The sequence below is a fragment of the Capsicum annuum genome, chromosome 9 (genome assembly GCF_002878395.1).
Source record: "Capsicum annuum cultivar UCD-10X-F1 chromosome 9, UCD10Xv1.1, whole genome shotgun sequence".
In the NCBI taxonomy this organism is placed as follows: Eukaryota; Viridiplantae; Streptophyta; class Magnoliopsida; order Solanales; family Solanaceae; genus Capsicum; species Capsicum annuum.
The window spans coordinates 574,910-598,950 of record NC_061119.1 but is presented as its reverse complement, the minus strand read 5'-3'; the positions used below and the strand labels follow the sequence as shown (position 1 = coordinate 598,950).

At 36.7% G+C, this 24,041-nt stretch overlaps 2 protein-coding genes across 2 annotated transcripts; one reads left to right on the top strand and one right to left on the bottom strand.

Moving 5' to 3' along the window:
• Nucleotides 1–1,260: 1,260 nt before the first annotated feature.
• On the top strand, nucleotides 1,261–5,746 carry LOC124886967 (protein trichome birefringence-like 8). Its single transcript, XM_047395898.1, has 4 exons — nucleotides 1,261–1,700; nucleotides 3,313–3,702; nucleotides 3,790–3,948; nucleotides 4,775–5,746. Exons 1-4 carry the CDS (start codon nucleotides 1,294–1,296, stop codon nucleotides 5,106–5,108), a joined length of 1,290 nt encoding a protein of 429 aa, XP_047251854.1. The 5' UTR covers nucleotides 1,261–1,293; the 3' UTR covers nucleotides 5,109–5,746.
• On the bottom strand, nucleotides 4,843–23,928 carry LOC124885348. Its single transcript, XM_047395897.1, has 18 exons — nucleotides 23,723–23,928; nucleotides 19,996–20,482; nucleotides 19,371–19,462; nucleotides 15,811–15,975; nucleotides 15,324–15,717; nucleotides 14,572–14,690; nucleotides 14,415–14,487; nucleotides 14,116–14,336; nucleotides 13,993–14,037; nucleotides 13,299–13,353; nucleotides 11,361–11,552; nucleotides 10,779–10,879; nucleotides 10,564–10,642; nucleotides 8,441–8,590; nucleotides 6,851–6,979; nucleotides 5,906–6,076; nucleotides 5,344–5,403; nucleotides 4,843–5,264 (listed from the first exon to the last, which is right to left on the bottom strand). The coding sequence occupies exons 1-18, from the start codon at nucleotides 23,911–23,913 to the stop codon at nucleotides 5,160–5,162; spliced, it is 2,829 nt and encodes a 942-aa protein (XP_047251853.1). The 5' UTR covers nucleotides 23,914–23,928; the 3' UTR covers nucleotides 4,843–5,159.
• Nucleotides 23,929–24,041: the final 113 nt, after the last annotated feature.

Here is a 24,041-nt window from a genome sequence, read left to right as displayed (position 1 = left end):
AAAAAAATTTCACAAGTATTTTTATAGCAATTTTGTTATATCACTTTTAATTAGTTATTTTGAGTCATTCAAGACGTACCAGTTTCGTTATTTCAATTGTGATATTTGATTACTGTTAAAATTATATCAATGTCGCTTAAATTGAAATCGAAAAATATTATAAATTACAATAATTAAAAATTTATATAAATTCACTATCAATACCACAAAAGTTTGAACAAGAAAGGTATTATAAATTAAAATAGCAAATAATTTAAAATAGTAAATTATAACGTCGAAAAAGTATTATAGATTACAATAGTGATCGATGTCATATTAATTAGGATAAAAGAATATTACTTGAAAATTACGTTGAAAGTCGTATAAATCATAATACAATTAACAACTTAAAATATTTAAAACTATATACAACAAATCTGATTGACATTTTCAAATATTTCATTAGCAATATATAAATTGAAACAAAAAATAACATATAATATCCGAAAAGTAACACACTGACCCTGCTGGCACGGGCTCTTATATCTAGTAAAATTGATTGATGAAACTAAAAATACATGCCATATACGTCTTATGCAAAGCAACCCATTGATGAACCAGATAATTAGTAAAAAATCTTGAATTATATTCTATAATATATAATACACTCAAAAAGATTATGTGTTATTGCTAAATAAGAAATTTTCCTTAATTAATGTATTTAAAAATTGTATACAAATTGTATTGCAGTATCACTAATTTCAATAAGAGTTTATATTCTTTTTTTTTCCAGACATAAATTCATAATCCTTACGGACAGACAAGGAAAACAAGCATATAGCTTTCGTCAAACTTTTAAAAAAATAAAAATAAAAAATTCTTCTCTTTATTTTTACTTGTCCACAATTTTAAAAATAGATTTTTACTTTTAATTTACTTTTTACTTTTAACCTATCAAGAAAAAATAATTATTTTTTCATGTTTTATGCTTAGTATTAATTATTTTTTTTTCTCAAAATCATTTTTCAAGACCTAATTGTATCAAACATCAATTAATAAGGATATTGGAATAGTGTGTTAAATTAGTTATGTCAATCGTTTCAATTCAAAATGTGACATTTAAAAGTAGACGGATGGAGTAAATAATTTTTGGGAGCGATAGAAAATGCTAATTAGTTGAATAAACTTTTTTGGATTAATTTCAAAACAAAATCTTTCCCTTCTTTAATTTCCCCATCACCCACTCATCCTCCTTTTTATAGCTTTTGAGTCTACAAACAAAACATACTTTTTTTCTAATATTCTCCTCTTCTCATGGATCTCCAAACTCATCATCAACAACAAAACACAACCAAAAACAAAAATAATAAACTCTTGTTCTATTTCCCTATTAAATTTTCAAACAAAGATATCTCTCATGCATTGCTTTTTCTCTTTTTACTCCTCTCTTCAATTCTTTTCTACAATATAATTATAACCCCACTTGATCCCCAGTCTCTTATTAGCATTGCTTTTTTGTCCAAAATATTACCCAAAAATTCATCAAAAACATATTGTGATTACTCTTTTGGAAAGTGGATTTTTGATGAAAGTTATTTTCTTGATCAATATAATGAGAATTGTCCATTCTTGGATCCCGGTTTTCGATGCCGGAAAAGTGGTCGTACGGATTTAAATTACCAGAAATGGCGATGGCAACCTCAAGGTTGTGATCTTCCAAGGTAATTTTATACTTTTTTTTTTAAAAAAAAATATTTTATATGTATGGTATGTACGTTAATTACTATATATTGCATGTCCCCATGCTTTATTATATTTTAAATTTTTTCCATATTTGTAATTTTTCCTCGTCTTTCTTTCTTGTATTTTTATACTTCACGAGGAGTGAAGGGATAGAGGGACGGCCTCATTATCCATCGAGTTTCAAGTCATGCATCATTAACCCTTAAAGATTTTTCGTTTTTTAATTAACAAGAGATGAGTTAATTTAATTATTAAACTATGAGAATGATTATGAGTTGTAATATTTCTTGAACTCACTCTCCTCCAAACTAGTAACTAAAAAAATTTTCTTTCACAGATTTGTTTTCCTTTTTTACTAAAGGTATATATTGTGGAATTTTTTTACTTTTATATACTATTTGTTTTCCTTTTAACAAGAAAAAAAAAAAAAAAACTTTAGTTTCCTTAGAAGTTATGTCAATGTAGGATCCTGCAACAGATGGCTAATTCACAAAACTTACCTTTCTTTCTTTATTTCGATGGATAGTGCTTTTCATGTTGTTAAGAAATCATGAGGTGTGAAAAAGTTGAACCTTTATGATTACCTTCACCTTTATTTGTTGTCTTTTCGTGATGATTTATATTTCTTTTTCTTGTTTAAAATTTGTATTGATGTTGTTTGTGCATATATTAAGATCATTGCCATATGGATAAATGTAAAAGAAAGAGTGAAAGACTATTGAATTATTTTTTAGGGTTAAAGCTAAGACAACCAATTGATAATTGATAATTCTCAAGCTCATCTGACGTTAACTTGATAAATTATAAGCATTAATTTGTAACTTGATGAAAATGGCAAGTAACAATTACTATTATAAACTACTATAAATCACTTTTTTAAAACACAATTCTATATTTAATGGTAAGTAATATCCTATAATAGCTTACCAAAAAAAAATAAAAATCGTATAATAGGGTTAAACAGAACTTTTCACTTAAATTAATTACTTATAAATTAATATCTTCTCTTTCCTCACAATGCTGAAAAGTTGGAATAAAAAGGATTTGATTCGTGTCACAAGTCACAAGTCTTTCAGAAATGATAATATATAATTGTGCCCTTTAACTTGATCTCAGTCAGTTCACATATACGACCTTCAATTTTGAATATGTACAAATAGGCAATTAAACTTGTATAAAGTTGAACAAGTAAACACATGAATTTTAATACACGTAGGATGCATGCAGGACATGAATTGACAACGTAGAATGCCACATAGAACGCATGTACCTACTTTTTACAAGTTTAAGTGTCTACTTATGCACACCCAAAGTTGAAAGGCATAGATGAAAGTTGAAGTTGAAGCCAAGTTAAAGAGCATATTTATGTATTGCATAAGCATACCTGTTAGAACCTGAAAGCATGAACAGGCCTGAACAAATCGATTCATGGAAGATGGTGAGCTATGCATGAACAGGCCAAAGACAACTTTGGTGGATGTCGATTTGAGACAAATCGTTCGTCTGGCATAGATATAACTTTGGATGATCATGTTTACTTTGAAAATGTTGTTCCATATATTGGTTTTTAAACTCTCTTTAATGTTGCAGATTCAATGCAAAGGATTTCCTGGAACGGAGTCGAAATGGTAGAATAGTGTTTGCTGGAGATTCAATAGGAAGAAACCAATGGGAGTCAATGCTGTGTATACTAGCACAAGGAGCAACCAACATATCAACCATATATGAAGAATTTGGAAACCCCATAACCAAACACAGAGGTTATCTCTGTATGAAATTTCATGACTACAACCTTAGTGTCGAATATTACAGGGTACCTTTCCTAGTAGTAGTTGATCGACCTCCAGCGAATGCATCGAAACAAGTGCGAGGAGTGATCAGGCTCGATAAGTTGCACTGGTATTTCACAAAGTGGGTTGATGCAGATGTGATCATATTCAATGCTGGACATTGGTGGAATCAAGACAAGACTGTTAACATGTACGTACGATATATTTTCTACTTCATATATATCGATGGTACTCATGAATTGTACTTGCTAAGTAAGAGGGTTCGTTCATATTGCAGGGGCATACATTTCCAAGAAGGAACAACGGTGAACATGACCATGAATGTTGTGGAAGCTTTTCGAAGATCCTTGAATACTTTGGCCTCGTGGGTGATTCAAAATACCAAACCTGAAAAGACTCACGTCTTCTTCCGCAGCTTTTCACCAGTACACTACAGGCAAGTACACTACTTTGTACCATCTTCAAGTTTTCAATTAGCAAAAATGACCTACTTCTATTTTCTCATTGGTTAGATTGATAATCGATCTTTACATATATCGATCGGAGTGATAATCGATCTGTCCATATATCAATCCGATAGATAATTGATTTGTCTAAAAAATGAGTCATTTTCCTAAAAAAAACAAACAAACTTGTAGTCTATTTAATTAAAAAGAAGGACTTGAGAAGACCATTCAATAAAAGATCCCTTGCAACTAGGAGGATGCAAAATCGAACCGACCGATAAACCAAACTGATAAAAATGTTATTAGGATATTGGTATTGAATTATTGGGCTAACAGTTTTTTTATTGATTTGTAAAAAAATGTATTGGGTAAACCATTCGGCTTCGATTTTAGCTTACTGGGTTATCGGTTTAACCGATAACTCAATAAGGATACACTAAGTTACTGTTTTACCCCTATATATATATATGTAAATATTTTATACAACACTTATTCACAATTCAGTGATTCACAAAGTCTTAACCTATTCAGGATAACAAAAACACAATATAAAGCATGGGTATTGTCATATTGAAAAGCTTGAAGCATTTAGTAGCTTCCAACAATTAGGATTTAGTTTTTTTTTTCGAACTAAAATTCAGTTCAAGTTTGAAAATTCTTGTAAACTAAAATACATTGCGCAAAATTTTACCGATAACTAATTTTTTTTTTATTTTTTATGTTAATTGTTACTATTTTTATTTTATGAGTATTTTTTTATTGGTTAAATTGAAAACCAAACCGTTAAGGACCAAAAACCGATAAATCGAATTGCAGGGATGGAGCTTGGAATGAAGGTGGCCACTGCCACACAAATACAGCACCAGAAACAGACTATACCAAGCTGGAGAAAGAGCCAATGAACAATATATTCATTTCTGAGGTTGTTGAACAAATGCAAAATACAAGAAGAAACGTGACCTTCCTAAACATCACATATCTAAGTGAGTTCAGGAAAGATGGTCACCCTTCAGAATATCGTGAACCTGGCACCCCGGCTGATGCACCGCAAGACTGCAGCCACTGGTGCCTACCAGGAGTGCCAGACACTTGGAATGAACTTCTTTACGCCTATCTACTGTTGAATGGATATCGAACCAAGTTGAAATGAATTTGATGGTAGCACTATATGATTAGCTGTTTTCATCTACTTTGACCTGGACTATTCATCAGCCTTTTCAGTTGGATTCACCTCAGTTTCCATTTCCTTGACTTTCTCAAGCTGCCTTAGGAGGTCTAATCTGTCTGGTCCATATGTAGAAGGTATCTGCCAAAAAGAGAATCAACCAGTCAACACAGCAGATAGGTCATTCAAATTGACAGGAAATTCATGATCAAATACTGACCAGAGATGGCATATATCTTTGAATTGCAGCCAATATAGCAGCGTGCCCAACTGCTGTAACCTGCAAGAAAAATTACCCGATGTCAGCTTGCACTGAATCAAGATCCACGAGTGATAGACATGCAAAGTGCTGCAATCATGTAACAGGGGTGAAAGAGGAGAGAGAGAGAGAGAGAGAGCTCGTAAGCTTTGTTCAAATGGGCTATTTAGCTAACTGTAACTCAGCTGAAAGACTTCAGCACAGAAAATGCCCTCTAAACTAGATTGTTGAGCATCAACAACTATGCACTTCTCATTAGTAATAGCTTCACTGCACTTAGTAATGCATTATCCAAGCTCGAAAAAACAATGATGCTTGGGAATATCAATTGGTTTGTAATGCCAGTTAAAGGTCCACGTCTTCAGTTACAGCTAATATCCTCCTCAGTTAGCATACAGATATTGGACATGCTTGACAGTGAAATTGTTTAAGAAATAGAAAATAAAAATAACATGAACTATTACAAGTTCTACGGAGCTTTAATTTTTTGCCTGATAAAGAGCAATGGAATAGAACTACTTACAGGGAGAAGCATAAGAAATCCAATAGGTACAACTGATGCCAAGTCGGTTAAAGTTCTCCGCAATGCCTGCTTCTCTTTTTCTGTCAACTCATCCCCTACTATGGACCTGCGGAGTAGCCCTAAAGCTGCAGCAACATCGATAGCGAGAAGCTGAGTTCCTTGCCAAACATCCTGGACACGGAAAATCCTTATTACTCTATCTGAGAGTCTCTTAGAGGGTGTTTGGATTGGCTTACTTTTAATGCTTTTGGATTTTAAGCTTTTTTTAATTTTTGGAAGTGTTTGGGAAAGGAAAAAAGTGTTTTTAAGCACCTACTTTTAGGCTAAAAAGGTACAAAAATAAGCTAAGCTACTTAAAAAAGCCAATCTGGACCCCCTTAATAGACAATTAAGAATTCTTACTACTAACTGCTCCTGAAGATGAGTCATGGTTTCCAACAGAATAGTAAGACATGGAAAACCCGTGTAGAGTAAACTCTAAATTATAAACTCAAGTTTGAATGTGCTTATACGAAGTCCGTTCCTTCCATGTACAACAATAAAGACCGAGAGCAGGAAGATAGACCATATGGAGGCAGATAATCAAAACACTCAACTTACTATGAAAAAGAAAAAGAAAATAAGTATAGACAATTATAAATATCACTAGCAATAAGAATAAGGTCGATTAAAAAGTAAACAATTATCTAATAGTAATAAGTCCATGGAGGAACCCAAACCAAATGCGATTCTATACCTATTGATGGAAGTTTTCTTTGTTAGACAATTGGTGGAGTTAAAAGCTAATTAAATGGGCAACATGTCTATCCCGCTGCCCATGGTATTTTCTCAAAGGTAATTCCACGAAAATGAGGTTATAAAGCAAAGGAAAACCACACTATGGCTCCATCAGTTGCCATATGAATGCAGCACGTAAAACATAAAAATAGATCAAGAGCATAATACCGTGCTAGTTTCTTTCAGTTTGTCTAGTGATTTCTCAATAACACTCTCCTTTTTCTTCTGAAGAACCAATTGAGTTCTTTCAGCTCCTGCAGAATGTGTGGAAATGCGATCTGTATTCTGACTTTCCTCCTAGAGTAGAATGCATAGGAAACAAGCTAATAAATTTTCAGAGATATATAAACAGATCATGCATCTCAGAAACATCACTCTCTGGAAAAACTGAAATATACAGAAAATCAATTCAAAACAAATGAAGCCGGGTCATGAATAACCTAGGCCATGAGCAGGAGATGCTAGAAGCAGTATCTATAATTAAGCTACATAAGAGCACTCCATTCATCTGATTTTTCTTGTCCAAAATTCAGGAAAAGGTCAAGAAAGGGGATACATGAATGGCTATCAGTCAAACACCCGGCGTCTTGCACAACTATCTCCAGACTATGCAAAGAACAACTTCAATAATCTGTCCATAATGAAAAGAGTTTTATTTTTTGCTTTGTCTTGGCATAATGTTCAAATGTTAGATGAGTGATTATACAATAAAAATTTACATGTTCAACAATGTCCTTCAAAAAAACACCTAACCCCAAACCAAACTCATGATCCAAGAATTGTGGAAAATGCAACCAAGACACTTGACGGATGTGGGATTTAACAAAAGACGATCACAGAACTGTAAGATTAGAACTGCACATAGAACATAAAATAGAGTGTGAATCTCTAGCAACGTCATTTAACATGGAAGTTTTCTTCGACCTAGAAAAGAATTGGAAGTTGAACCTCTTACATAAGAGTTTGTTCATCTCCTTTATGGGAATCAATATAGACAAAAGGTCCACATCTGGTGAAATAAGCCATCACAATTTTTAGCATAAAATAAGATGATCAGAATTTTTCCACTGTTCAAGGATTATCACAACAGTAGTTACAAATAGATAGAAATAAAGATTATAGACCAAAAAAACAGTTTTAATGAATATATTTTATGGCTTTCCCAAGAAAGATAATCCATGTTCAACAGGACGAATGGAGTGGGACAGGTATACATCAACTAACAGGAATAATTATCTGTCATCATTAATCGGTTAGTCTTCATGATAATCAGTACAGCCCTAAAGAGTCAAGTATCCCACATTGAAAAAGAGATGGGTAATTTGTCTCCTTATATGGACTTGGGCAATCCTCCTCCATGAGCTAGTTTTTGAGGTTGAGTTAGGCCCAAGATCCATTCGTTACATGGTATCAGAGCCAGACCCATCCCAAATCTTTGTACACCGATGCTGGGCCGCCATATTATATTGTCCACGCTCCAGTTAACGAGGCCTGGGCGTGCGGGGGAGTGTCAAGTATCCCACATCGAAAAAGAGATGGGTAATTTGTCTCCTTATATGGACTTGGGCAATCCTCCCCCATGAGCTAGCTTTTGAGGTTGAGTTAGGCCCAAGATTCATTTCTTTATCATAAAGTTTATACTAAAAATGGAAGAGTGAAGTCTCAACTTTACAAAATTAAAGAGAAAAGAAAGCGAAATAAAGACGGTGCATCTTACAACATGCTCGACACAGGCCTTCTAGTGCAGTTAGAAAATACCTCCTCATATTCATATTGATCAGCACTTCTTTGAACCCGCTTCTCCAGTTCCATTAGCTCACTCCTTAGTAGTTCAAACCTTCGAACTTCATTTGGCTTTGAATCCATAATGCCTGTACTCTCTGATGGCTGTTTAGAGCCATCACCACCCTGCACTTAAAGAATGGTTCACAGTGACTTGGAAGATAAAATCATCTTTAATAAGTTTACAGAAATTTGAATTGAAGAAATTGAATAAATGACCAGCCTAAGGAGGAGAAAGCATGTACAGTAGCACTGAAGCAATTTCATTCATGTGCAAGTAGTCTCAGGAGGAGACAGTATGCAGTAAAAAGTAATGTTTGCTCTTTGTTTGACAACTCTTCACTGAGCCACGTTGTTGCTTTCCATAAAATTACAATGGTTTCCAATGATCCGTGCTTCAGTTTCTCTAATGAGAAATTTTAACGTGAATTAAGAAAAAAGTTTCCAATTTAGAAAATATTTGCCTTGTCAATAGTTAGAGCCACATGGCATATCTTTTACACAGACTGATGTTCTAACCCACCAATTTCATGAACTAAACCAAGTTCACCGCCCTGCATATTTTGTTCACCAAACAGGTTCCAAAAGCAAGCATTTCCAGCATCTCGAAGTACCGAAACATGACATGTAATATACATGACCAAAAGGCAGACATATATCCTTGACTAATGAGCTAATCTATCGCCAGCACGTATCTTAACTTCACATTATCTTTTTTAATAAAGGTCGTATCCAAGAGAACTTGCACGCACCTCCATCATTTCACCATACACGCTAACTCCCACTAGCACATGTACCAGCTAACTCTGTCCACTAAAGCTTACACATATGGCAAGAAATCACCTAATATATTTATCTCCCTGCTAGGATTTAACCCCTAGGTCTCCAAAGTTTGCCCCCACTTAATCGACCACTAAGCCATACCATTGGGTCATACATATAACTTTGCGCAATTTGTGAATTCAAAGTAAGCCCATTTATTTATCTAGAGTGGCAGCTAGAGCAATATGTAAGTAATAATAGTTTTTGACCCATCTCAAAGTTTCAGTGAGGAGATACACTCCACACTATGAAATCGAAATATAAAAGGGAGATCAATGTATGGTGTTACTTGAGAAAAAGCTCAAGTTTGGTTCTGGTATAGAAAGAGCAAAGAGAAGGACCAAATGTTCTGGCTTTCCAGATTATGAATTCAAGGTATAAAACTAATGCAGATGAAGAAAATGGTATATTTAAAAACAAGCACAAAATCTGGTTCTTCTATGGACACTAACGGAAGGGACTAAGTTCTCTCGCTCACACATACACACAACCACAGGAAGAACTTACGCATAGAAGAAACATGTTTTGCAGAGCACAGGCAGTACGAGAGAAATTAGAGGAGAGAAAAAAGGAAGCAGGTACATCCTTTCACTTTCACAAAAGAAGAATAAATCACTAAACCAATTCTATCCAATCCCCTATGCAGATCAAAGAATGATATGAGTTATTTCACTACTTTTAAGTATTGAGAGCCATAAAACATCTCTCTGACCCACACATAGTCAAGAGGCATGTTCAGTGTTAAAATATATGGCGCTGCACTCATCTATCCATAGGGCGAAAAACAGTTATAGTTGGATTCAAGCGACATATCAATGCAATATAACTGCAAATTAGATGATACATGTTGGTCAGAAGCTCTACAATAGTCTTCTAAAGGATAAAACCCTGGAAATGACTGGAGAATTATACCATAAACTATTCAACTTTACCAAAAAACCCTGGGAAACTAATCATACAAACTATACAACAGCCCAGGAACATATAATAGGAGATCATTTGCAACCTAGAAGGAAAAACTAAAAGGAGAGAAAGGAAGAAACTTAGCCCCTGTTAAGTCTATTACGTAGTAAAGCAGTATTAAACTCCCAATAGTTTGAGACCCAAAAGGATTTTATCTTAAATAAATCAACAACTTCCCAATGAAAAAATCTAACGAATTCGAGATCAGAAATATTACAGAAAACAAGGATTTGAAAACATACATGACCAAGTTAAAAAAGAAGCCCAAGATATAAGATGGTAAAAGGTAGCATAGAGACAGTTCAAAGGTATACAATATCATTGGGAGTTGATGATGCCTGGTCTGCTGACTTGCTAGGCCGACGTCCTACGAAGCTCCATAATCCCTGTATCCTAGCACAAGAATCCACAATAATAAAACTATGTGTGTGGGGTAATTAGCAGAACAACAACGCATAGCCTTGGTACTACGGGGCATGCTTGGCCTTTATCTTCAGAGCCCAAAAGAAGAAAAAGAGGTGCCGAATACCTGTTATTCCCACTCCTATTTTTACCATCCTTCTTGTCCTTGTGTTTAGAGAACTGTTTCTCGTCTCTGCTTGATGGTGTAGATATAGTAGCATCCTCCTCCTAGTTCATACATATATCCAAACAAGAAAGCTAATCCTACTTCAGAATGCAAATTTTAGATTTTTTAAATCAGAAGTGCAGATTTTTGTTCACTATGGCAAATAAGTTGGCCAAAAGACTTTAAAAGATGAAAAGTCGGTTTAATTGCCTTCTGAATGCAAGACGAGCAACATGAAGATGATTATATGGATTTTCCATGGAAAGAACTCACGTTTTGTGCTCTGGAAGGGATAAATTTGGTTTTTCTTTTCCCCGTGATGCAGTAACGAATTTCTTTATTGGTCAAGACAACAACATACCTAGTGTAGTCCCACAATGGGTATGGCAACAATATATGAACTTGACAACAATTATTTTAAATTCAATGAGCACTTGAAATAGCAGCAGCATTGCCTGGCTAAGTTTTGGCTTATTTCTCAGAAGTTCGAAAACCTAAAGAAAGCTCTCTAAAGATCTGAACTTATTACTTAATGAAAGATACCTGCTGCAGGAAAGCTGCCTTCGTTCTAAATGAAACCTCAAGAAACTCAGCCTCTTTTTTAATTCTCCGTATCCTTTCAAGGTCAGAACATGCAGCTTTCAAGTTCTCCTTCTGTGAACTATCACTTGACATATGAAGCTCCTGAAGCAATACCTCTAGCCTTACCAAAGCCTCTTCAACACTCTCCAGTGCCTAAATTGAAATGCCCAAAAACTGTATCTTCAGATTCATAATTTAATCCTTGAGATAGAGAAAAGAGGCACCTTACAATGTGCCATTGAAATCAAGGTGAAGCACTTTGATAAGAAGCCAGGTTTTACCAAAGAAATAGCAATTGATACAAAAATGTGATGACTGAAAGAGGCTAATTGCCTTTTTTGATAAAGGATCACAAGAGGAAGGCTATCCACACTCTGTTTTTTTTCAAAAAAAAAAAAAAAGACTGAAACAAACTGCATGATTTACTATTGTTTGGTAGCAGGAGAACATTCAGAGGGTGAACCAAGTAAAGAAAAGTAGAGCAAAAGAACTTCATTTGAGTAATAACGCCTGGGGAAACCAATTGAAGCGCAAGCTCTCACTCCCTCCTCCTCTTCCACATATTAAGGCTTGTGGCTTCTAGTTACAAAGAAAATTATCCAAATCCAGCAAGTAACAAGTACCAACTGAAGTCACAATTACCTCATCCTCCCATCAAGAGAAATAATAATTTTGAACAATCAAAGGTTGCGATAATTCTTTTGTTCTATTCAATTTTTTTTTTACATTTTGCTCTTTTTGTAAATGTTGTGGACAAATATAAAAATAATGAAGCTTGCTTTCTAAGGGCTTGAACTTTTTTGATTGCGAGACAACATCTTAGAAGTATCAAAGAAGACAGAGAACTTAAATTCGAGTCTCACTATCATTTGGCATCAAATAATTCAAAATGTTTGATCTATGGGGAAAAATCTCGACCTGCACTTTAAGGGGGTGTGTTAAGAACAACTATAAATCGAGAAAGGTTTATATCCACTAAAAGTTTATACTATAAGAAAGTGGTCTCAAGGTTCAACCATACAATTAAATACTGAGAATACCCTTTTTGCTATAATAACGAGGAATATAGAGAAGAAATACCATATGAGAGGACAAACTGATTAGCCACTAGCACACATGTTACTTCTCCATTGAGATCCTCGAAAGTAGTGGGTGGGATATTGGAGTTATAGGAGCACTTTATCGGTTTCTTGTGAGGAGAGAGATTTTGACAGCTGGGAATTTGATAGAGAGTAGTATAACATTGCTGGTGCTTTAGGTGCAAGCGTTGAGACAAAGACGTTGATCACCTCTTATTGCTTTTTGGCTAAATAACTGTATATTGGAACATGTAAATGAGCCTGAGATAGTTCTTCATGTGCTAGAATCACTACAGGATTAGTTTTGGGGCTTACTTTTTCTTTTGGGGGCCTCTGCTAATTATGTAAAGTTACAACAGCACATCATCAGTGCAGGATTTATAAAATTATCTTATATTTTTCCAGAAAAAATAAGATGGCTACACGATTGAGATGAGAGTGTTGAATGGTTCGGTGTTCAACAGACAATGTTGTGTCCAATGAAGGATGTGCTACATAGCTGGGCCTTTAGACGGAGGAAGAGAATATATAGGTCACGGGATTGCCCTTTAGCAATCACGTGGATTATGTGGAGAGAAATAAAAGAGTTTTTGAGGGATTGAAATATGACTTTGTATTTCCACGGGAGATTACGTATTGTAGGTTCTTGCTTGTCCACGGGAATTTTCACAAAAACAAAAAAGTTATTTACCACAAGAAAAAGGGTGAAGGCTAATTATCCACCTCTAAGTCCAAGGGAAACAGAGAGGCACTCTTAAAGATTATCACATCGCATGGGGATAAATGCAACAGAAAATGCTTCATTTATAAGAACTAATACCTTATCAAAGGAATCTGTTTCTTTCTTGATCTGTGAATAAGCTCCTGTGCACGTCCTGTCCATGTTTTAAAGCATCATTATCAACATGATTTCCATATGATTGTTTGTATTTCCAATGCATTGACAAAAATGCCATAAATTAATGGAATAAAATGACTATTATGATAAGCAAATAAACTATAACTATGAACAAAGAAAGTTAAGGACATTAAATAAGTAAAGACTTACACAGGCCATTAATAATTTAGTAAAAGAATACAATAATTTAGGTTATCAGAAAAAGAATACAATAATTTAATGCATTCATATGGCACCCAAAGGTGTGGCTTAGTTGTCAATGAATTGGATACTAACCTAATAGAGAAGGGTTCAAAACCCAACATTCTCTGATTCATCTAAAAGATTAAGTTGTTAGAGAAGAACACTTCTATTCATTTATTTTAGGTCATCAACAAGGTAGACCAAGTACAGTACATGCCAATGGTGCAAAGTTTGTGTACGTTTCATGATATATAATTAGTTCCAGCGTGACTAGGACCAAATATAGATCAGTCTACATCTGTAAATAGAAAAAGCACATGCCAACTGCCTTTAACAGATAGATGAAAATAATGATAACTATCAGAAACCATAAAAAGGGAGAGAAAGAAAGAGGGGAAGAGGAAGAAAGTCAACATTTTCTCATTTAACTTACTTCTCAATTCCTAGATCTTCCCTGCACTTCTTAAGCTTGTTGTGCCTGAAACATTCATGTTCACAAATTGTAACCAACTCCTGTATATAATTAATTAATTGAATATTTTTCTGGCTTCCTTACCCCGTTGAAACGAATCGTGCTGCCTTGACATGAGAAGGGTTCTCCAGCCATTTACTATATTTGATGAAACTCTGGATCCAGTAAGAGCACACGTCTAAAACTAGCGAGATAGCTTCTAAATTTGGAGGAACTTCTTGTTTACTTTTGTGCCCAGTATTGCGGATGGAATTAGCAGTAATGCCTGGATAAAAAGGAAGCCAGTCTAGCTCTTCACACACAACCTATCATGTAAAGATATTTCAGCTTTATGTGCCATATAAATGTGTCCATAATGACAATTTCTTCATAAGAATGCTAACCTCCACGTACAGTTGATAAGAGCTTATTGATGCAAGTTGAGGATAATATAGTACGCTGCCCCCAATAAGATACCTGTTTAGAATTCAAAAAGAAAGGTTGGAAACAATGGAGTGTATTATCAGTATAAGCAAAGATCAATAAATGAAAATACTTTACCTAATTAATTCTTCAATCGGCTCGTCAAGAGTATCAAATCCATTTTCATAAAGAAAAGCCTTTGTGCTTCTGCCCAAAGCAATAAAGAAACCAAATATGGCCAGATCCTTTTCCAGAACCTGCATGATGTATCAGCAATAAATATAAAAACCCGAGTGCAATGTACAAAATACATTTTCATGAGGGATAAGCCTCATTACTTTTCTCTACAATATATTGATAGTCCTCTACTTGGGCCACTTCACCGGGATGAGGTTCACATACAATGTTTATAGATCTGTCACCTATTCTCAGGAAATTTTAAGAAGCACCAAGTGAAATGACTGTGCATAAGGTGTTCCACACACTGACATTTTGCATTACATTGATATACTAAAAATTTTCCCAAGCAGTCATTAGAATCACTTTACATACTTCTTTAACAGTACTATAGATACAAGAAAAACTTATAGCGAGTAATATTAGATTTCTAAATCAATGGAATGTTACGTATATACGAAAAGCAACTAGCAGAGCATAGACACTTACTATTTTGGTTTGTTCTAGCCTATAAATGTACCACTGTCTGGTCAATATTCATGAGCAGTGTCTTTGAAAGAAATTCGAGTAAGGTGTCAAACAAGAACAACAACAACAACATACCTAGTGTATTCCCACCTAGTGGGGTCTGGGGAGGGTAGAGTGTACGCAGACCATACCACTACCTCAAGAGAAAGGTGTCAAACAAGAAATTCGAAAGAAATTGGTTTAACCTCGATGCTCTCGCTTGTGGTGAGTCTGGACCATATTCTCTCTCGATCTATAGCTCGTTGAAGCTGCTTTTGGACAAGACTCACCCAGAATATAACCTCTTCAGTTCCTGAATCGGTTTGTACTCTACATGCTGCAGCTCTGGAACCAAAATGGACAAGAAATTCTCTACGCAGACCAATAGGCTTCACAGAATGATAAGCCTGTCGGAGAGAGACAAATTCGACAAGCATGTCCATCAATCTTCCAAGCGTTTCTGGAACAAGAGAAGAAAACTGTGTACACGACAGTTTTGCAGCACCAAGTTTCATAATTGCTGCAATGCAAATGAGTGCAAGCATAATGAGTGATGCATCACTCGCATTTCTAGGAGATATAGATGGTTGCTTTCTGGTCCTGAACAGAGAGGAACCCATTTAAGCATCAAGTAATACATAAATAGCTATGCAGAATCTTAACGTATTCATGGTTCTTTCAGTGAGTACATACTCTGCAGTAGCAGCAGCAAATCGCTGATCCTTCTCAAAATGATTCACGAAGGTGGTAACCACCGCTGGAATTTGCTCAGACCAAAACCAATCATAAGCTTCAGGTTGCTTTGCTAATAAACTATCTCTAATCACGCTCTCCAAAGGAGCACATTGCCTTGACAAACTTCATTAATGCAAAAGGTACATTAGAATAATATGTTTCAAATCAAAATGAGAGTAGAGAGGGAACTGAGCATTCCACGTCAACCACGCTAAAAATGGAAAAAGGATGAAAAATAAAAGGGCAGCCCGGTGCACTAAAGCTACCGCTATGCGTGGTGTCCGGGGAAGGGCGCCCCACCACAAGGGTGTATCGTACGCAGCCTTACCTTGCATTTCTGCCAGAGGTTGTTTCCAAGGCTTGAACCCGTGACCTCCTGGTCACATGGCAGCAACTTTACCAGTTACTCCAAGGCTCCCCTTCCAGGAAAAAGGATGAAACAACACAATAAAAAATGTAAGCATCAGAGTCCACTTGTCTTGTCCTGGGGCCAAAATTCACAATCAATGCAAGTGCATGTAATCAATAGCCTCTCTTGGTGCCTAGATGACAGAGTGGTCTAAGCAAAGGACGTGTTGTAGTACATTTCAAACTTCTACGTGGAAAATAGCAATTCTAACTTTCACCACCAATATAAAATCCATGAGCGACAAAATTAGCAATACATAACATCTGGAAATTGATAAAAAAAGAGTGAATAAATCAATTTTTTCAATCAAGTGACACTTATATTACAACAACAACATACCCAGTATATTCCCACAAAGTGGGGTCTGGTGACACTTATATTAGAGATAAAAGAGTTGGCAATTATGTTCAGCTTTTTAAAGGCACAGGTGTGGCAGTTAATGTGTAGTATACTTAAAGGAACTTGCAGGTCCGAACTAAAAAGTGATGGGAGAACAACCTACATGTTTATCAAGCTTAATATAAGCATTATACATTATGATGTAGCTAAATACACTCGCCGACATATACCAGAACCCCAATTCAGCAATACACAGCACTCATCTATATGGTTGTGAGAGGTAAACGTCAACAATCATCTTATATCCTAGGGCCAACACTAGGTAATGCACAGGTAAAACAATAACTCATAGCACTGAATATTCTCTGCTGCTCTAGAGCAAAGGCAGAAACTTGATCAAGGGATTATAAAAGAAGATGAGGCTTCATCAAAATAATCTATGTTGCTCGGATTTTTCAAAAATGTCAGCAGATGAGTGTCGGATTCTCCAAAAGTAGTGTATATTTGGAGAACCCGACACGGGTGCGGCATCGAAAGTGAAGAGTCCCCGCAACTTCGAAAATAGTAAAAAAAAAGATGAAGACAAACTCAGGAAAGATAAAAACAAAACAGAACTCAAGTGTACTAGCTGAAAGACAAAGAATTTCTCTTCATATCCTCTCATACTTAGACTGAAGGAATCAGCGAGCAGCACTACTAAAATCAGAGGCTGTCACTCAACTGGGGCCTATCAACAAACCTTCATCATCCTGATAAGAAGAAACTTGAAAGATGTTCAGATTAGATTATATGGAACTCCCCCTCATATGGCAGGACATTCATTTGTCAAGATTGGTACGGCACATCGTAGATCTGGATGCCAACACCAGTCAACTGATATAAGAAAACTGAGTGCTTATGTAGAAGGAATGACTCCTATCAATGTTACAAGTGGAAGTTGGCAAAATGTTCATTCAAGATACTACCATTAAACGGGTCGGAAAGAGACTAGAGTTCCATGTTGTTAGGTAGTGAGATATCCTTTATACGTGATGAGGTATAAAGGATATAGGTGTTAAGACATTTGTCTCACACCTCCCCAAATTCTCAATTATTTATCTCTCGTATCTCTTATTTCTCACCAGGTCTAAGACCTCTAATGAGCATTTACGTGCTTCGAATTTACCAGCGACATCCAAGAAGAGAACATCCTTTGACAGAAGGCACCCGAGAAGTTTAGTGAACATAGAGATGGAAAGAGATAGGTCTTACCCAGCTGCTGTCAGATCAATTCCCATTCATTCTTCAATGTAATAGGAACGGACAGGGTGGCTATCAGGAATGGCTGATAGCCTATGACTAAACATGTCGACTATCTATGAATGACCAGGATCAGAATGCCAATTGGTGAGATGAACCTACAAAAGGTTTCAAGTTTAGACTATGATGACTGGCATCCTCACTGACACAACAAAATTGAGTTGATGGAGTAGCCAGTGCCCTTGAGTTATTCTCTTCGTCATCACCTTCTCATCGTTAAAGGCGCCGAAGGCACTTGACTAAAAGGAGTGTCTCTGACTATGCATTAGCACTAGCCTGGGCATGGACTCTTCTTTGATTGAAGGAATGGAGCAGAAGAGAACCAGAACCATACCCTCACGCATTCAGTCTGATCTTATTTGCGTTACTGCCCAATAATAATTGTAGCATATTAGATTAGTTATCTATCTCCCCTGCCGTGTTGGTAACAACACAGCCTGAAAGGAAGTCATTCCTAATAGAAAGTTTCTAGCCGTCTTTCTTGAGGAGCGGGAGAGAGCAGAAATGGACAATCTGATTTGGCCACTACATTTTATGAAAAAGGCAGAGATGAATTCCCATCCTTAATAATGTGTTGGCCAAAATAACACTCAAGAAAATACAACGTTGGCCAAAATATTTCATTGGTCTTGTGTTCCAGTTACGATGATCATGCTATCGTCTGCAGCAGTCTACTCAACAATCAAAAAATTTAGCATAATTAATCAAGAGTTTGGCATAAAGGCAACAAAAGTGATGATTTATTTGTATTGTTCCTCTACTATTATATGGAGTACTTTACTTATTAAAGTATGATTCTGCACGGAACATGCTTGCTTGTCAGGGATGCCGGTTCGCTTGGTGGGTAGATTCTCCTAGGTGTCAATCATGGCCTACAGTGTTTGAGTCGTGACAGGCAGCAACATCAGTTATTTTGCCCCAGCACAAGCAAGCTTTTGGATATCAGCATTGACTTGCCAAAAACACTTTCAACCTACATATCCTAACAAGTTTATAAGTCTAAAATCTTTAATTTCTCTGCATCCTCCTTTATACTTGAAGCAACAAAGAAGCATTACACTCTTCTCAAAAGGTTCCTATATCAGATGACAATGATTGAGAGCTCTCCGGAGGTCTTCATACAGTGGCTCAACATTCTAGAAGGTCACTATAAATTAACCAGGCCGTGGAGGCCTTATTAGGAGCAGTTCAAATAATGGGAACTCTTCCTATAGCTCACAAGAGCATTCACAATTATTTTCTTTTTTTATAACTTAGAAATCCCCGAGGGTTAAGCAGTGGCACATAGTTCAAAAACGGCGGATAATGAGCCTGCCCCAGCTTTACCCTTAATGACATGTTCCTATAGAAATGATATGACATGTTGAAAACCACAAGATTCTAATGGTAGATTAGATACCTTATACATATTTAGCTTCTGATTCTTGGTTCACAGTTTTTACCAATTCCATTAAAGAGTAAAATGAATTACCTCCTCTGCGTGAAAACGTTGATATCATTATCTCTTTCATCTCCTCGAGATGAAATCTCAATTGCTGCTTGTAGTAGAGAGTATACAGATGCCTGAAAACAAGTTATAACGAACTCCACTACATCAGAAAATAACATCATACAGTGCAAAAATGAAATCTCCACATATAACTACTGGTAATGAACAGAATTATAAACCTTAAATTGCCCAGAAATCAAAATGCCATGAAAAGTTCTTTTAAATTATCTATTAGCGATTTCACCATTAAAAGATCTGTTTTTCATGTTTGTGATGAGGAAAGAACACACTGACATGTTATATAACATAATCGTTCTTCACTTTCGAAAAAGAGAAGAGGAAAAAAGTGGCAAGCATAATATTCACCGCCACTTCTTTCTCTAAGGCTCTTGGCAAGCTAGCAATGCATATTAGGACTTGCATAGATCTACGACTAAGATTTCTTGAGTTTTCACTCATTTAATACAAAACCTAAGAATGACATGAAGAATATTTACTTCTCATGCATTTAATTAATGCCACAAGTACTGCTTGCACAGCACCCCATGCATCTAAACACTAACAAAAATGTAGAGCAAGCAGTAGAACGAGTACAAAGGTTACCAACCTGATAAGATAGCACCTTGATCCAACCAGTTCTATCACCTCCCAACCAGGCAGTTGAAAACCAGGATACCCTGGATAATGAGCCTTGTTGTCTAAGTCCCAACTCAATTACTCTTGCAGCATCATGCAGTGATTGGACAAGTCCAGAACCGCTCTCTTCACCTTGCAGAGATAGATCTAGTTTTCGTCTCATTTGCTCCATATCACTGCTAGTAGTTGATCTGGAACTACCATTAACTGACACACCATCCTCAGCAGAAGCAAAAGGCAAAAGGTGTAATATCCTCGATGTTCGAGGATTAATCCTATGTTTCATAGAATCAGGTGTGCAGCTAAGATCACGATTTCCACCCTTTAACAAATAAAGTTTTGTGTGGCATCTCCTCCTTGTATTGCATTGATTGTATATCAGGTGATCCAAGCCTACTACTTTCCTGCTCAAATAATAGTTTCTCACTGCTTTAACTGAGGGCCATGGACTAGATGAACTGAAATAAAATAAACACAATCAGCCAAAAGTAAACATAAAATTACAAAGAAATCAATATTGAAAGATTGGGGAAACTTCAATTTAAGTAGTATAAGAATGATTAACTAGACAGGGACTTTTTCTGCTAAACATTTACTAAATCAGTGATCAGCAATCCTCGGTATATATTATCGACAGATCTTTTGGGTCAGTGTCTGGAATTTCAACTTTCAGATCAATGAATTCATCATCAGATCTCTTTGTCAACGTTGGGACATTACAAGCCAAGATGTCATTCAGGATAAACGGCTTAAACTTCAAAAATATCAACCGTCATCCAAGATGTCACAATTTCAAGATTATTATTTCCGGAAACACTAATGCAGGGAAGTACCACAAGTAGCTGGTAAACATCAGCCACGATCCAAATTAGGAATATAGATTGGAAGGTTTGGGGTGAAGTGAAGAACGGTCCAAGTTCAGGTGGTGCTTAGTAGTCGACTTTATTCTCTTTCTTTTTCATGATAACTGAGAAATCCACTTTCCCAACTCCGAATCTCACGCAGATAATGGCAAAAATATATCTGTTCCTCTACCCTGCTCCACTTAAACAACAAACTTGGTTCACCAGCCAGGATTCAAGCCCATGATACGCGTCGAGGACATATCACCCATTTCTACTACAAGTCAGATTCCTTTTTTTTTTTAAATCAAGGAAACGTATTTCATTTCATAAACAAGGCCATTAAAAGACCGTATACAAGTGGTATACCAAAAAGTAAAGAATTACACAATCAACTGATTCTCTACAAACTCCACCCAGCCGCCGTCTATACAATAGGGGACTTTCGGAGTGCACTAAACAAAAAAAAGGGAACGAAGGCTGCTCCTTAACTGCTCCTTAACTGGGGGAAACTCGACTCTACACCTTCAACAACAACAACAACAACAAACCTAGTGTATTCCCACAGTGTGGGGTCTGGGGAGGGTAAGATGTACACAGTCCATACTGCTACCTCCGAAGAAGTAGAAAGGTTGTTTCCAATAGACCCCCGGCTCAAGAAAAGGATAATAAACAAGGGGGTGGATGACATAACCGAAATAAAGAATAGGAAATAATAGAATAAAATCACAGGAACATGAAATACGGGAAATAAGAGCAACACGGAATAAGAAAAATAGGAACTAAGCAATAGAAAATAGGACACCCACTTAGTAGTGACATACACTCACATCCCAAAGACACCTATGTACACTGACCTATGATTACTAAATCCGGCTACACAAGAATTCTTCTGACTGTTAGCCACAACCCATACACTAACACTAGCCTTCTACCCTAATCCTCGACCTCCACGCCTTCCTCCTATCTAGGTTCATGTCCTCAGTAAGCTGAAGCTGCTCCATGTCATGTCTAATCACCTCCCTCCAGTATTTCTTCGGCCTACCTCTTTTCCTCCTGAAGCCATCCAACGCTAGCCTCTCACACCTCCGAACCGAGGCATTCGCGCCCCTCCTCATCACATGCCCACACCATCTCAGTCTTCCTTCCCACATCTTGTCCTCCACCGAAGCCACTCCCACCTTATCCCGGATAATCTTATTCCTAACTCTGTCCCTTTTAGTAAGCCCACACATCCAACGCAACATTCTCATTACCGCCACCTTCAATTTTTGGATGTGAACGTGCTTAACTGGCCAACACTCCGCTCCATACAACATGACCGGACGAACTGCCACTCTATAGAATTTTCCTTTATGCTTAAGGGGTACCTTCTTATCGCACAACACTCCCGAGGCAAGCCTCCACTTCATCCAACATGCTCCAATACGGTTAGAAACATCCTCATCAATCTCACCATCCCCCTGGATCATAGACCCAAGGTACTTAAAACTATCCCTCTTACACACATCCTGGGAGTCCAACCTCACCACCATTTCGTCCTCCTGCCTTGAGTCACTAAACTTACATTCCAAATACTCCGTCTTGGACCTACTCAACCTAAACCCCTTAGACTCAAGGGTTTGCCTCCAAACCTCCAATTTGTCATTCACAACCCCCCGCGTTTCATCAATCAACACTACATCATCCGCAAATAACATACACCAAGGCACTTCGCCTTGGATACTCCTCGTCAACACGTCCATCACCAACGCAAAAAAGAACGGACTAAGAGTCGATCCCTGATGCAACCCTGTCTCGACCGAAAAATGCTCTGACTCTCCTCCCTCCGTCCTCACTCGGGTCTTTCCTCCATCGTACATGTCCTTAATAGCTCTGATGTACGCCACCGGGACCCCTCTCACCTTCAAGCATCTCCAAAGGACCTCCCTCGGGACTTTATCATATGTCTTTTCTAGATCGATGAACACCATGTGTAAATCCCTCTTTCTTTCTCTATACTGCTCCACCAATCTCCTTACCAGGTGGATTGCCTCTATCGTCGAGTGACCAGGCATAAATCCAAACTGATTTTCCGAAACGGGCACGACCCTCCTCAATCTCCGCTCAACCACTCTCTCCCAAATCTTCATAGTGTGACTCAACAGCTTAATACCCCTATAGTTGTTGCAACTCTGAATGTCACCCTTGTTTTTATATAACGGAATCATCGTACTCCATCTCTACCCCTTCACATTTTTTAAATCAAGTAAACATATTTCATTTCGCAAAAGTCCAGTCACGATTCATTTTCTTGAGCCAAGGGTCCTTCAGTAACAGCCTATCTACCCCACCAAAGGTCCAGGGGTAAGGTCTGTCGTCTGCGTTCACCCCACCCTCCCTAGACCCCACACTGGACCAAAGCCTAATCGTGGCACTTATTAGCAAGACAGTAACAAACAATTTTGTTTATTCCTAAGCTCGTTATTAGCTCACAACTAGAGTAAATAAAGTAACAGATTTCAAGTTTTCACATATCCAAAATGAGAATGTGTTTTCAATCTCAGACTACACGGATATAAGAAACGTATATGCAGCAGAACTAGTCACACACACACACACACAGACATATTTTGTTACCCGCACAACAACCTTTTGAGAGTAAAATTGAATCTGTAGGTGTATGAATTAGGGACCTTGTTGGGACACAATTTAGGCTTAGCATGAAAAATCGATTTAGAGTTGGAGCTTTTTCCCATTTGTTTAAACACACACTATGACTATGTATTGGAGTGAATCATTTTGGATCATGAAAATGGATAAAGCGAGTAATTGAATTGAAGAAATAAATAAATAAATAAATAAATAAAAGATTACCAGTTAGAAGAAGGAAGATTGTGATGATGATGATGATGATGGAGCTTCAACGACATCAGGAAGTTTAGAGAAGAAATGAATAATGCTGCAGCTGGGGAACACTGCACTTTTTTTGTGAATGAATGAATAGCAGGGAAAGTCGACGTGGCATAAAGGGTTTGTTTATCCGTCGACGTGGGAACCCCCTTCATCACATATATATATATATATATATATATATCTACATTATTATTCATATTAATGGTAAAAACCACGTAGTACAATTTTTTTGCGAGTTATCAAAGAAAAAAAATAACTCAATTATTCTTTTTTTTTTTAA